At 40.9% G+C, this 15,959-nt stretch overlaps 1 protein-coding gene across 1 annotated transcript in view; it reads right to left on the bottom strand.

Annotated features, from left to right (window-relative positions):
* LOC143769710 (alpha-2-macroglobulin-like protein 1) overlaps positions 1-15,959 on the bottom strand; it is a 321,408-nt gene that overhangs the window by 21,222 nt on the left and 284,227 nt on the right. The window contains exons 29-34 of the mRNA XM_077258496.1: positions 13,182-13,333; positions 12,543-12,758; positions 12,283-12,410; positions 11,385-11,475; positions 9,446-9,514; positions 6,369-6,471 (exon numbers count right to left, since the gene is read on the bottom strand). Coding sequence (XP_077114611.1) covers positions 6,369-6,471; positions 9,446-9,514; positions 11,385-11,475; positions 12,283-12,410; positions 12,543-12,758; positions 13,182-13,333 — 759 coding nt within the window. The remainder of the gene's footprint in view (positions 1-6,368; positions 6,472-9,445; positions 9,515-11,384; positions 11,476-12,282; positions 12,411-12,542; positions 12,759-13,181; positions 13,334-15,959) is intronic.

The raw sequence follows: 15,959 nt of genomic DNA, 5'->3' as shown, positions 1-15,959 counted from the left end.
CTTTCGGGAGCTGAAGCGCCGGTTCTCTTCAGCTCCAGTCTTATGTCAGCCTGATATCTCTCTTCCTTTTCAGGTCGAGGTTGATGTTTCTGAGATTGGAGCAGGGGCTGTTTTGTCGCAGAAAAGCTCTGATTGCTCTGTGATGAAGCCTTGTGCCTTCTTTTCAAGAAAGTTTTCGCCTGCCGAGCGGAATTATGATGTTGGTAATCGGGAGTTGCTGGCTATGAAGTGGGCATTTGAGGAGTGGCGACATTGGCTCGAGGGAGCTAAGCATCGTGTGGTGGTCTTGACTGATAACAAAAATCTGATTTATCTCGAGTCTGCCAAGCGGCTGAATCCTAGACAGGCTCGTTGGTCGTTGTTTTTCTCCCGCTTCGATTTCGTGGTCTCGTACCTGCCTGGTTCGAAGAACGTGAAGGCTGATGCTCTTTCTAGGAGTTTTGTGCCTGACTCTCCGGGAGTTACAGAGCCGGCTGGTATCCTCAGAGAGGGAGTGATTTTGTCTGCCATTTCCCCAGATTTGCGACGAGTGCTGCAGAAATTTCAGGCGGATAGACCTGACCGTTGCCCACCAGAGAGACTGTTTGTCCCTGATAGATGGACCAGCAGAGTTATTTCCGAGGTTCATTCTTCGGTGTTGGCAGGTCATCCTGGGATTTTTGGTACCAGAGATTTGGTGGCTAGGTCCTTCTGGTGGCCTTCCTTGTCACGGGATGTGCGTTCCTTTGTGCAGTCCTGTGGGATTTGTGCTCGGGCTAAGCCTTGCTGTTCTCGTGCCAGCGGTTTGCTTTTGCCTTTGCCTGTCCCAAAGAGGCCTTGGACGCACATTTCCATGGATTTTATTTCGGATCTTCCAGTATCTCAGAGAATGTCTGTCATCTGGGTGGTGTGTGATCGTTTTTCCAAAATGGTCCATTTGGTGCCCTTGCCTAAGTAGCCTTCCTTCTCCGATTTGGTTCCTTTATTTTTTCAGAATGTGGTTCGCTTGCACGACATCTCTGAAAATATTGTGTCGGACAGAGGATCCCAGTTTGTGTCCAGATTTTGGCGGATCTTTTGTGCTAAGATGGGCATTGATTTGTCTTTTTCGTCGGCTTTCCATCCTCAGACGAATGGTCAAACCGAGCGAACTAATCAGACCTTGGAAACGTATTTAAGATGTTTTGTTTCTGCTGATCAGGATGATTGGGTGACTTTTTTGCCATTGGCCGAATTTGCCCTTAATAATCGGGCTAGTTCTGCTACTTTGGTTTCGCCTTTTTTCTGCAATTCTGGTTTTCATCCTTGTTTTTCCTCAGGGCAGGTTGAGCCTTCTGACTGTCCTGGGGTGGATTCTGTGGTGAATAGGTTGCAGCAGATTTGGAACCATGTGGTGGACAATTTGAAGTTGTCACTGGAGAAGGCTCAGCGCTTTGCCAACCGCCGTCGCGGTGTGGGTCCCCGACTTTGTGTTGGGGATTTGGTATGGCTGTCTTCTCGGTATGTGCCTATGAAGGTCTCCTCTCCTAAATTCAAGCCTCGCTTCATCGGTCCTTATAAGATTTTGGAAGTCTTTAACCCGGTGTCTTTTCGTTTGGACCTCCCAGCATCGTTTGCCATTCATAATGTGTTCCATAGGTCTTTGTTGCGGAGGTATGTGGTGCCTGTGGTTCCTTCTGTTGAGCCCCCTGCTCCGGTGCTGGTTGAGGGAGAATTGGAGTACGTGGTGGAGAAGATCTTGGATTCTCGTATTTCTAGACGGAGGCTTCAGTATTTGGTTAAGTGGAAGGGCTATGGTCAGGAGGATAATTCCTGGGTTGTCGTCTCTGATGTTCATGCGGCCGATTTGGTTCGTGCCTTCCATGTGGCTCATCCTGATCGCCCTGGGGGTCTTGATGAGGGTTCGGTGACCCCTCCTCAAGGGGGGGTACTGTTGTGAACTCTATTTTTGGGCTCCCTCTGGTGGTCACAAGTGGTACTGTGTGAGTGCTGTCTTTGGGCTCCCTCTGGTGGCTCTTTGTGTTTTTCTGCAGGTTTGTGGCTGGGATCAGCTGTCTCGTTATCTGGTAGTTGGTTTCCTATTTAGCTCACCTGGACTTTCAGTGGTTGCCTGCTGTCAATGTCTTCAGTGCTATTTTGAGCTCTCCTGCATTCCTTCGTTATCAGTCTCTTCAAGAGATGCTAAGTTTTTGTTTGTTCATTTTTTGATCATCAGTGTTCATATGTTTCTTGGTTTGTTTTTGTTTCTTGTCCAGCTTGCTAATATGTGATTTCCTTGCTTGCTGGTAGCTCTAGGGGGCTGAGTTTCTCCCCTCACACCGTTAGTTGGTGTGGGGGTTCTTGTATTCTCAGCGTGGATATTTTGCATAGGGTTTTTTACTGACCGCACAGTTCCCTATCGGTCTTCTGCTATCTAGTATTAGCGGGCCTCATTTGCTGAATCTGTTTTCATTTCTACGTTTGTATTTTCCCCTTACCTCACCGTTATTATTTGTTGGGGGCTTCCGATATCTTTGGGGTGATTTCTCTGAGGCAAGTGAGGTCTTACTTTCCCTCTAGGAGTAGATAGTTTCTCAGGCTGGGTCGAGACGTCCAGGAATTTAGGTACGTTCACCAGCTACCTTTAGTGTGTTTGGTTAGGATCAGGTTTGCGGTCAGTCCAGTTACCACCTCCCTAGAGCTCGTGTCTATGTTCATTAACTTAGCTAGTCCGTTTTGTGATCCTCAGCCACTAAGGATCATAACAGCCAGCATTACTTGAGCACTGTATGGTGGTATTTACCTTTGTATTTTGTGGAATTCTAATGGAATGATTTTACTTTGTTTAACCCCTTCATGACCTTGGGATTTTTCGCTTTTCCGTGTTCGTTTTTCACTCCCCTCCTTCCCAGAGCCATAACTTTTTTATTTTTCCGTCAATTTGGCCATGTGAGGGCTTATTTTTTGCAGGACGAGTTGAACTTTTGAAAGACATCATTGGTTTTAGCATGTCATGTACTAGAAAACGGGAAAAAATTCCAAGTGCAGTGAAATTGCAAAAAAAGTGCAGTCCCACACTTGTTTTTTGTTTGGCTAGGTTCACTAAATGCTAAAACTGACCTGACATTATGATTCTCCAGGTCATTACGAGTTCAAAGACACCTAACATGACTAGGTTATTTTTTACCTAAGTGGTGAAAAAAAATTCCAAACTTTGCTGAAAAAAAAAAAAATTTGCGCCATTTTCCGACACTCGTAGCGTCTCCATTTTTCATGATCTGGGGTCGGTTGAGGGCTTATTTTTTGCATGCCGAGCTGGCATTTTTAATGATAACAGTTTGGTGCAGATATGTTCTTTTGATCGCCCGTTATTGCATTTTAACGCAATGTCACAGAGAAAAAAAAAGCGTAATTCTGGTGTTTCGAATTTTTTTTCTCGCTACGCTGTTTAGCGATCAGCGAAAAGCGAATGCTTTTTTGTATTGATAGATCGAGCAATTCTAAATGTGGCGATACCAAATACGTGTAGGTTTGATTTTTTTTTTATTGATTTATGTTGATTGGGGCGAAAGGGGGGTGATTTAAACTTTTATATTTTTTTTATTTTTTTCACATTTTGTTTACTTTTTTTTTTACTTTTGCCATGCTTCAATAGCCTCCATGGGAGGCTAGAAGCAGGCACAGCACGATCGGCTCTGCTACATAGCAGCGATCTGCTGTTTGCTGCTATGTAGCAGAAAATCAGGTGTACTGTGAGCGCCGACCACAGGTTGGCACTCACAGCTGCCGGGGATCTGTAACCATAGAGGTCTCAAGGACCGCTATGGTTACAATACTGAAGCATCGCCGACCTCCAATCATGTGACGGGGGTCGGCGATACCGTCATTTCCGGCCTCCCGGCCGGATGCGGTAGTTAAATGCCGCTGTCTGCGTTTGACAGCGGCATTTAACTAGTTAATAGGCGCAGGCAGATCGCGATTCTGCCCGTGCCTATTATGGGCACATGTCAGCTGTTCAAAACAGCTGACATGTCCCGGCTTTGATGCGGGCTCATGTCCGGAGCCCGCATCAAAGATGGGCTTCTGACCTCGGATGTACTATCCCGTCTGAGGTCAGAAAGGGGTTAAGAGTAGTGTTGAGCGATACCTTCCGATATGCAAAGGTATCGGTATCGGATTGGATCGGCCGATACCCAAAAAGTATTGGATATCGCCGATACCCGATACCAATGCATATCAATGGGACACAAAATATCGGAATGGTTCCCAGGGTCTGAAGGAGAGGAAACTCTCCTTCAGGCCCTGGGATCAATATTCATGTATAAAATAAAGAATAAAAATAAAAAATATTGATATACTCACCCCTCGGACGGCCCCTGGCTCTCACCGGTCCAAGCGTCTGCCTCCGTTCCTAAGAATGCAGAGTGAAGGACCTTCGATGACATCACGGCTTGTGATTGGTCACGTGACCGCTCATGTGACCGCTCACGCGACCAATCACAAGCCGCGACGTCATCGCAGGTCCTAAACTCACTGCATTCTTAGGAACGGAGGCTGCCGGTTACACCGCTAAGGTCCAGGCTCCGCCAGAGGGGTGAGTATATCCATATTTTTTATTTTTATTCTTTATTTTTTACATGAATATGGATCCCAGGGCCTGAAGGAAAGTCTCCTCTCCTCCAGACCCTGGGAACCACACACTGGGAACTTCCGATTCCGATATCAAAAAAATATCGGAACTCGGTATCGGAATTCCGATACCACAAATATCGGCCGATACCCGATACTTGTGGTATCGGAATGCTCAACACTAGTTAAGAGTATTATTTGACAAATGTTTGGAATTTTTATAAGGCCTACATGTTGTATTGTGCTGCTGATTGGGCTCCCAACACGATACTGATAATTATTCTATAGTTGTCATGATCAGTTCCAGGGTTTAATCCTGACTGCCCTTTTTCCGGGTGGATCATGTCAAGGGTTAAAATTGCTCTGCCTCGTTCTGCTGTCTGCTCTATCAGCTATAGTTCTGCCTTCAGCGTGTGAACCTGACTCTGGTAACCCTTGATTTGTCCTGCTGTGATCCCTGACTTGCCCTATGTCTGTTGTCTTCCTCTGTCTGCCCGTTTCCCAGCGTTTCTCTGTTTCTCGGTTTGATTATCTGGTTTCTGACTCGGCCTGTATTTGGACTCACTACTGCTTTCTGTCTTTTTCTTATCCACTTCCGACCATTGCTGAATCCCCTGGCTTGCTCCTGACCACGCATACTGCTTACTGCTTTTTGTACTTTGCATCTGAACGTTTTTTGACTAAGCTTGTGTGACCACTCTCTCGCCACTTGGTGGTGCCTGTGCTGCTGCTCTGTGGGGTTACTCTGTGTACGCAGTCTCACTTGCCTCTCAAGCTCCCTCTGGTGGAGGTTGCGTTACACTGCACTGCAGCAGCATGACAATAGTATTTAGCTACAGCAAGTGACACGCTGATCAATACATAACACTGGTGTGTAGTTTGGGATCACTGCTCTATTTGCATAGAGAGGCCACTAATCCATTAAAACTTCCAAGCAAGTGAAACAGCAGAGAATCTAAAGACATTATTGTAACACACTCTAATCAAGTGAACAGTATTCTGAAAAATGAAATGCACTTTACAGTACTGTGCAAAAGTTTTAGGCAGGTTTGTGAAAAATGCTGTGAAGAATGCTTGAAAAATTGAAGTGTTGGTAGTTTATTTTTATCCATTAATAACATGCAAACTGAATGAACAAAATAAAAATCTAAATCAAATTAGCATTTATTGTGACCACCATCCGTATTCAAAACAGCATCAATTCTTCTCAGTTCACTTGTACACAGATTTTGATGGAAATTGGAAAGGAGATTGTTCCAAACATCTTGGAGAACTAACCACAGATCTCCTGTTGATGTAGGCTTGCGCAAATTCCATTAAGAAGGTATCTGATTGGCTCCAAATTTATTCTGCAGCTGGAAAACAACACCACACATACTGCTAACGTCATTAAGAACAATCTTCAGCTTAAAGAAGAACAAGAAGTCCTGGAAGGGATGATATGGTCCCCAAAGAACGCTGATATCAACATAATTGAGTCTGTCTTAGATTACATGAGGAGACAGAAGGATTTGTACAAGCGACATCCACAGAAGATCTGTGGTTATTTCTCCATGATGTTTGGAACAATCTCCCTGTTGTGTTCATTCAAAAACTGTGTACAAGTGACAAGTTAACCTAGAGGAATTGATGCTGTTTTAAAGGCAAAGGGCTGAGACACCAAATATTGATTGGATTTAGGTTTCATTAACTTTAGTAATTGGTAAAAAATAAACTCTTAGCCCATTTTTTTTAAAGCATCCTTTCTTTGCAGCATTTTTTAAATTCTTTATATCACATACCTGGATCATAGTAATCCAAAGCGACAGCAGTGGCAGGCTGCAGATTCTCCACCAGAGCTTCTTGTTCCACAGAAAACTCCAAGCTTACAGTTTCATGGGAGATCTGCAAATGATTCAAACGTGAAAAATATAATATCTGCATAAGAAAGAAATTGGCTGAGTGGGTATACATCTTTTTACGGTGCTATGGAATTGGTCAGCACTAGAAAAGCAAACAGAATGTTATAGCTGTGCCAAGATGGCGTCATTGTAGGTGTTGTGTTTGAAATTTCCACAAAATACCATAGTACAGGTAAAACAAATTGCAAAAACTTAGATAAAGAAGTAAGGGGTAAAAATTTCTTGTAGTTCTCAACAAGGCTGTGACAGTTTCCACATAATTAAGAGTTAAGCGAATAACAAAAAAATTCAGATTGTTGGCATTTTAACCATTGGCAAATTTTCTATCATGGATGGCTTCCATTGTCTTAAACAGAATTTAACAGGAGGTTTTGCTATTTAATCTGAGAACAGCATGATGGAGGGGCAGAGACCCTGATCCCAGTGATGTGTCATTAATTAGGTTGTGTGGCTCTTTCAATAAAATTGTTGTTTTATCAGCATTAGATTAATACTAGAGGACTAGCTGATTCTTGCCTCCTCGCCGAACCTCATCCCTCCAACACTGATTAACTTCTTACTGTCAATATACGGTGTAGACGGAAAGCTGCCAATCTGGGTTGTGGGAGAGTTACAGTGGGGAAAAAGGTATTTAGTCAGCGACCAATTGTGCAAGTTCTCCCACTTAAAAATATGAGAGAAGCCTGTATTTGACATCATAGGTAGACCACAACTATGAGAGTCAAAATTGAGAAAACAAATCCAGAATATCACTTTGTCTGATTTGGCAAGATTTATTTTGCAAATTATGGTGGAAAATAAGTATTTTGTCACCTAAAAGCATGCAAGATTTCTGGCTCTCACAGACCTGTAACTTCTTCTTTAAGAGACTCCTTTGTTCTCTACTCGTTACCTGTTGTAATGGCTCCTGTTTGTACTTGTTATCAGTATAAAAGACACCTGTCCACAACCTCAAACAGTCACACTCCAAACTCCACTAAAGTGAAGACCAAAGAGCTGTCAAAGGACACGAGAAAAAAAATTGAAGCCCTGCACCAGGCTGGGAAGACTTAATCTGCAATAGGCAAGCAGCTTGGTGTGATGAAATCATCTGTGGGAGCAATAATAAGAAAATAGAAGACATTCAAGACCACTGATAATCTCCCTCGATCTTGGGGTCCACGCTAGATCTCCCCCCGTGGCGTCAAAATGATCACAAGAACAGTGAGCAACAATCCCAGAACCACACGGGGGGACCTAGTGAATGACCTGCATAGAGCTTGGACCACCGTAACAAAGGCTACCATCATTAACACACTACACCATCAGGGACTCACATTCTGCAGTGCCAGAAGTGTACCCCTGCTTAAGCCAGTACATGTCTGGGCCCGTCTGAAGTTTGCTAGAGAGCATTGGGATAAACCAGAATAGTATTGGGAGAACGTCATATGGTCTGATGAAACCAAAGTAGAACTGTTTGGTAGAAACAAAACTTGTCGTGTTTGGAGGAGGCAGAATGCTGAGTTGCATGCAAAGAACACCATACCTACTGTGAAGCATGGGGGTGGCAACATCATGTTTTGGGGCTGTTTCTCTGCAAAGGGACCAGGACGACTGATCCGTGTGCATGAAAGAATGAATGGCGCCATGTATCATGAGATTTTGAGTGCAAATCTCTTTCCATCAGCATGGGCATTGGAGATAAAATGTGGATGGGTCTTTCAGCATGATAATGATCCCAAGCACACTGCCAGGGCAAGAAGGAGTGGCTTCGTAAGAAGCATATGAAGGTCCTGGAGTGGCCTAGCCAGTCTCCCGATCTCAGCCCCATAGAAAACCTTTTGGAGGGAGTTGAAAGTCCATGTTGCCCAGCGACAGGCCCAAAACATCACTGCTCTAGAGGAGATCTGCATTGAGAAATGGGCCAACAGACCACCAACAGTGTGTGCCAACCTTGTGAAGACTTACATAAAACATTTGACCTCTGTCATTGCCAACAAAGAATATATAGCAAAATATTGAGATGAACTTTTGTTAATGACCAAATACTTATTTTCCACCATAATTTGCAAAATAAACCTTGGCAAATCAGACAAGGTGATTTTCTGGATTTGTTTTCTCATTTTGACTCTCATAGTTGTGGTCTACCTATGATGTCAATTACAGGCCTCTCTAATCTTTTTAAGTGGGAGAACTTGCACAGTTGATGGCTGACTAAATACTTGTTTTCCCCACTGTATGTAGGGCTCAAAATTCTGAGTTTTGCTAGATCTACAGCAGAGAAAACTGTGATTCTGTCACAACTGCTGCAGCCGATAAACTAAGTGATACATCGCTGGCATCAGGGTCTCTGACCCTACACCGTGCTGCTGTCTGAATATGAAACACCAACGCTCCTGCAAATAAAGAAAACATTTATTGAACAGTGGCCACTGTCATAACTACACCAGATTTCTATTTGTAGGGATTTTAATTTGTGAGCTTGTACATTTTGCTGAAGCGACTGCTCTGAGATGCCATATCACAGCTACAAGGACACAGAACACTACTGTCTGATGAGAACTCATTAACTCCTATGGGAGAGTGGTGTGTGCTGTTCAGAGGTCTCTGTGCAGAGGAAGGGGGAGAAGGTGGGCTGTGACCATCACCTTGTGTCAGTGGGGAATCTTCCAGCTTTCTAACACAGGTGTTGCCTTATATGTTACTGCATGTCATGGAAACAAGATGACTGCTGAGGAGCCATCAATTTGTAATAGAAAGTATCAGCCTATTGTGAGGCTCAGGGGTCATGGCATGGGAAATTAGAGAAAAATTATCAAAAATGTAAAATAAATACATGTGACATAAAAACTTTAAACAACACGTTACTTTTGTTCTTCATATTCCCTTTAAAGCAACAATATATGAATATACCAGGCCTCAATAATCAAACCTGTTTCAATGACATCCAATGCTTTATAAGAAGAATTCTGTCTCACCTTTTTTAGGTAAATGGTAACATTTTCAGGTAATATTTCTGTTCTTTCCACCAAAGGATGTTTCTTCAGCTAAACAAAAAAGGGATCATGTAAATGTAATTTCTGCAAGGATATCAATTAGCAATAATAGTGACTAGAGATGAGCAAATCTTTAGAAATTCAAATTTGTCAGTTTGGGTGAAATTTAAAAAAAAAAAAAAAATTATTGATGAATAAATTTGGTTTGAATTGTAGGTACTCAACCCTAAAAATGTGTATACTTCTTTAAGATGTCCTATGATTGTATCTTACCTCGTTCATATTGATTAACCCAAACATAACCTTCGTCATGTTAATACAATCTCGACAAGTATTGCTATGGATTGATAAATGGTAAGCTTTATTCTCTGTTAAACACAATCTGTACGGATTATTCAGAGTTTGGGGGCTTCTTTCCCTAATTCTATTGCTAAACTGTGGGCTGTGATGTCTTCTAATTATTCAGATTCACCGCAAAGTGGCTGCTGTGCATTCTTCTCTCAGCTTTTATACTGGCTATGATTGTCTCTTCTAATTGGCTGTTGTGCTGTACCATGTGATAGCTGCAAGATGTCATAGGGAAACCCACCCACTGTGAGCCTGAGGTCAAATCTGCCCAAGATATATGGATGCTGTAATCTTCTCCATTCTGTAAATAGCGTTGGGCATTTTGGGAATTCATACAAATCGAAACGTTTGATAAATGTGACAAGAATGCGATTCACATCCAATCTATTTGCTCATCTCTAATAGCAATTAAAAATTCTTCAAAACTTTTTCTAACATTTTGTCATACAGAATTATTGTTACGCTTTGCAACATTTTAAAGTAAAATAACAGCAATTTTATAGCATTTTTGCATCAAAGTGCCCAACAACATAAGTTTGAACGTGGCCATAAAAATAAAGTAGTTATACAGCAATTCTGAACTTTTGCCCTGTGTTAGAATGCTTCCTAAGTTAACCTTTCAATAAGTAAAAATAGATTTTTTTTATAAAATATTCTTATCCTTCAAATGTGGTAACAGTATTACTTTTCTTCCTTAAATGTGTTACAGTATCTAAGATTAGTAAAATATATTTGTAAACTTTGCTGCAATTTTAGGTACATCCTGTAGATGTAGAAAAATAGAGCTTTTTTCCTGATCTCATACAACTGCTTTTTTTTCTAAAATGCTTCATTTTCTCAAACTCTGACATTCTATCATGCGCTATTTTCACTCTGATAATTTTGGCAACACTTCTCGTCTTCTAGTGAGAATTATTAAGGAAAGTCCTTCATGGGGTTAAAATCCTAACTACCAACCAACAGTAGAATATTTTTGTGGATCTTGATTGTGTCTTCCATAGTGGAAGCTAAGACATTGCCAACAGGAAGATATTGGCTCCTATCTACAGAAGTATTAATTGATAACAGGACTATTTTCAAATCTATTACTATACGTAATAAACACAGAATTCTTCACGTTTCTCTTTTACCAAGGACCAGTATCGGGAGGTTCAGTCAACAGTCTAGTGTGAATTTAATCCTCCCAACGCTCCCTCAGCAGATGATGTTAGGGGAGAGAAGGATCCATTCTCCTAAATTTCAGCATCGTTTTTGTGGTGGCTCTCCTACAGAGAACTCAGGAGACAAGCTTTCTCCCTGTGTATGGACGGGTTGGGAGAGTTATCTGTAGGCCGATAGCTATCTAAAGTGTTTAAGAGCTTTTGACATGCAACTGTGTTGCCCCCTTTATTCATTCCGATCACTAATTTTATGCCAAGTCTTGCCCCAAAAAATAAAAATAAAGCTGGAATCTAATTGAATGAGTTTCTGCACGAAGGACCAATATTTTTTTATACATGCTATAACAAAGATGATTATTGTATATTCATTTCAGTACTTCACAACCAACTGAATCCCTCGTCAGGCTTCTCACCTTATTCACACTTTCTCTATCGGGAACATATCCAGACACCATCATCACTATAATCAGCGCCATATTGGTGTTTTCTCGTTTTCCTAAATACCTAAGGAGATTAGAAAGAAAAAGTTGTTATATACAGACAATAAGAATGGAACGAAGAAAAGTCAAAAGAGCCTCTGGGATAACAGGTTGCTTTAGTTTTAATTTCTTAGTGGATAATACCTTTACAGAGAAGGTCTAGTGACCGAAGGGGAGGTATTACTGTAGTATTAGGTAGCAGTCATGTATGTATATATAAGGTGATCTCATGATGGCAGGAGCTGCTTTTACCTACTCTAGTCTACAGAGGGGACCTCCTGTATAATGTTGGTAGTTTCGATTACAAACCCATTAAAGGAGTATTGTCATCATGTAATGTTATGGAATATCACTAGGATGAGCTATAACTAGGGACATAAATATAGCGGGTGTAGGGGCTGGAATCGCACCTGGACCATGGAGCCTAGAGATGTCCAACAGATGTCTTTGGCTCACAAGAGATGCCACATATTATTAAAGATGCGTAAAAGATTGAGGCCTTGTTGGAGATTTTCTACTTTCAGGAACTTGCGTCAATCTTGAGAAGCAATTGAAGTGGTTGAAGTGTATGAAGTTGAACTACATTGACTTAACTAATGTTGCAGGCCCTTAATTCAGGGTATAATGTGGGTCAGTACACTGGTTAGAAACTAATGACCTATCCTAATGATATGCCAATATTAATTGTATAGTGGATAAATCCCTTTAAATAATGACTTACGTTTTATTGTAAATTTCTGCATTTTTGGCTGAGCAGCTTGTATAGATAAGAGACATTGTCACATTACCATTTTGTGTACTGGCAACTAATTCTGGGCATCTTTCAACTTACCGAACGTCCACATGGATATTAAACTCTTTCTTAGATGCATGAGTCCAGTGAGACGGCTCCGTGCTTACATTGAAAGAAAAGTATCCTTTTTCACTTTCCCCAGGCAGAACATTGCAATGTAAATGTGACTGTGAATAAATGGTTAAAATATCAAGAATTAAACATTTTGGGAGGAAACCATCATTAGCTGTCTTTCCAACAATATTGATTTCAGATTTTGGTAGTTTAATATTGGTGGAATACTAATTTGTAATTTCTACCTGTAAGTAGACAAATCCTTCGCCTGTAGCACTGACACTATATTCTCCAGGGATTTCTGGAAGATCGACCTTTTGTACAGAAAGACTGTTGCTTTTGTCTACATGGACGACTTGCGCAAATCCAGACTTTGAACGAATTGTTATTGTTGAATCCCCCTTTTTGCGATAGATGGCTTTGGCATATTTAGCCATAGCTTGGAGAGCAATGGTTGTGTCCTACAGAACCAAGTGCAAAATAAAGAAAAAGACAATAGTTGAAATTTAAAAAAAAAAAAAATTAGCCAAAATTTCGACAGTAACTTAATGTGCACACTGGGATAAGCCAGTGAACACACAAGAGTTCCTATCCCTTGAAAGATTTGGGGGAAAAGAAGGAGTGAAAAAATTGGATTTCAACATGCATATGATGGGTAACTTGGGAAAAAAATAAGAGTAGGCCGATCAAAGAAGTCTTCAGACAACAGTTATTTAATAGATTAAATTTGTTATTTCATTTATTACGTTTTCAGGAGAGAGGTCTAAAGGATGACACAAAAGATTAGTCTAAAAATGTCCCATGCTGAAAATACAGTAAAAAATTTTCTATATATGATTGTGTCGGCTGCAAGAAAAAAAGAACAATTCTAAAAAAATGGTAACCTGAGAAGAAGCGAAGCCGCCCCATGGATTTTGCTGTTTCACCATCCAACGGATGATATCCACACTGTCCTCCAGATTCTTCATGGTTGTTATCTTATCAGAAAGCAAAGCCAGAACAACATATGAGGCCGTCTCAACATCTCCGTCTTCACCTATTTTTCAGAATTCATACAACATTTATAATTATGAGAGAAGTAGCTAAAAATCAATAATTTACTTTATTTTTATTTTTTAGTAGCTATATTTCAGCAGATACAGTCCTGCATGTTGGGGCTTACACAAGTTACCCTGAAAAACATGTTTGGGTTACGTCAACTATTCAAAATTACTTTTGTATCAAAATTGAAATATGTTAGTTTAAGGAGGTGTGCACTTTTATATCAGGTAAAATTGTGTTAATTTCTTTTACACTTTTCATTTATTTTTCTCTTTCTTTTTTTAGCTTAATTTGTTGATAATTTCCTACATTTATGTATCAACTTTTATTTTTATAAAGGGGCCACGTTGTGTGTGTTCACTGCTGTCTCTATGTACAGATAGATGGTAACAGAGTTCTTATGGTAACAGCTTATTAAATCATTGTTACCTGTGAACTGTATACACTGACATGCTTGCAACATACATTTCGGAGAACACTATCTTGAATACAACCTGTGTTTAGATTCAAGCCAGCTGGAGGTAAAGCTGTAGTTTTGATGATGGCCAATAGAGATGAGAGAATTAATTCAATACTGTTTTGTTGGACATGTACAAACCTAACATTTCCTATTTTGCAATTTTGGGAAAAGGGGTTGATTTTTCTTAAAAAACAAAAACAAATTGCAAAATAAAATGTAGACAATTAACGGCAGGTCTGTGTTTGAATAACTGGTTTACTGGTTGAAATTGACAATCATATATGTCACATTTATACTGGGCTTGCTGCCACATTTTGCTTTCTGTATGTGTACCTGCCTATGTGGCATTACTTGCTACATCTTTTTTGTCAAGTGTTAAATAATTGGCGTTGAAAAGCTTGTAAAAAGTTAATGGTAGTGTCATACAAAATGTATAGTATAAGAAAAAGAGGCAATGGCAGTTGATAATGTATTGTAATAAAAACACATACCATTGCTAAAAATGTGGGAGCCCAAGCATCGCCATTGGCATTAGCTGTTAGGGCAGTGGTGCTATCAAACAAAGATCACAATTGACCTCTTTTGTCTCCACCAAACATACTAGTGGGGGGAAAACAGTGTAATGGAATATATGGCACATCACTCCTATCAGCCACAGCAGGATGATGTTACCTCTGACAGTAACACTATCAGTTTGAGTGAGTGTTCTGCACAAAACAAAAATGTATACTATATCCAGTAACATTCCGGTCCTTTTCTGAGCCATGAGGTAGCTCTTCAGATTGTCCAGATCACACTGTGCTCTGTATGTCACAGAAGTGACTTTTACAATCTTAGTCTATGAAGCAACAGAATGAGGCTCCAAATGTTTACATTTTAAAAGAGACTTGTGGCTTTCACATGGAGCACAGTGTGATCTGGATAGTCTGAATTGTTGTCATGTGACTCAGAAGAGGACGGCAACAACAGAAAAGATGGTGATAGGTGAGCATGTTAGCACACTGACACTACAATACATACACATATGCACAGATATAAAGGGAAAAAAGTTAATATTATTTAAATTTTTATCCTCTTAATATATTGTTGTCATTCTATTATATCGCACTGGATGCTTGTAAGGGGGTGGAGAGTCGAAGATAAGGTTAATCAAAATACCACGGCACTTGTGTCCAAATGTCGCTGTCTACTGAGTAAGCTGGATAAGGTAGAACTGGAAGATGGAAGAAGCATTCCTGGGAGAATAGATTTAAAGAGAGCACCGGGTCAAGTGGCAGCTTTGGGGCAGTTACCAAATATTAAAGGGTGGAGTGTCAAGGTGAGAAGGCAGTTGGTACCAATCAAAAGCAGAGGCAGAATGGCCGAGGAGTGGCCGGAGACCGAGACAAGCTGGACATCATCTGCTGTGGTGACCAGGAGATTCGTGTGAACTGAGCCGCAACTTCTGGTGTAAGACGTATGGTACAGGGTGTGGACTGGGGCAGAGCTGTGGAAGGGACTGGGGCCAGTCAGTGCGAAAAGCTCACATAAGGTATTAAGACACTGGCTACTAAAAACTTGCAGCATAGCGAGAAGTACCGGTGACCCTCGTTAATGCCAGTATAATAATAGAGAATGTTTGAAAGACTTACTGTAGTGACAAGCCTAATGTTGTGGGTGCCACCAATGAAAGTTAAAGAAGAAAATTAAAGTGCCGTACATACTGAGAGACCGTTAGATAGAATAGAGAATAAGATATTGAACTGTTAAACTGTTGCTATTGACATGACTGCTAATATTGCGTGACTCGATACCCTGTACCCAAAAAACTGACTGTCTCCATAATTGACACCTTCATTTCCATGTTAGGAAAATAAATAGCTTAGTTGGTTACTCCTACCTCATCTCTAGCTGCGTGTTGCATCCCAGTAACTTGTTCACATATTTACAATTATTCTGTTTTCCATTAGGTCTATGGCATCCTGTGATTAAAATCTGACATGCTGAGTCCTTCTAAGCTCTATGTAGAAGCAGAAGGTCAGTTTCCCTGCATGAATCATGAATCACTGCAAAGTCCCTGGCAGGGGGAGGGGGAGCAGGTGGGTCAGGAGTTGAAGAGGGGAATGATAAATGCAAGGACAAAAGACTTCCTGTTTTTACATAGAGCAGAAAAAAGAGAAGC

Source organism: Ranitomeya variabilis, chromosome 4 (genome assembly GCF_051348905.1).
Source record: "Ranitomeya variabilis isolate aRanVar5 chromosome 4, aRanVar5.hap1, whole genome shotgun sequence".
Lineage (NCBI taxonomy): Eukaryota > Metazoa > Chordata > Amphibia > Anura > Dendrobatidae > Ranitomeya > Ranitomeya variabilis.
The sequence above is the reverse complement of the archived record's forward strand: the minus strand, read 5'-3'. Positions and strand labels throughout refer to the sequence as shown.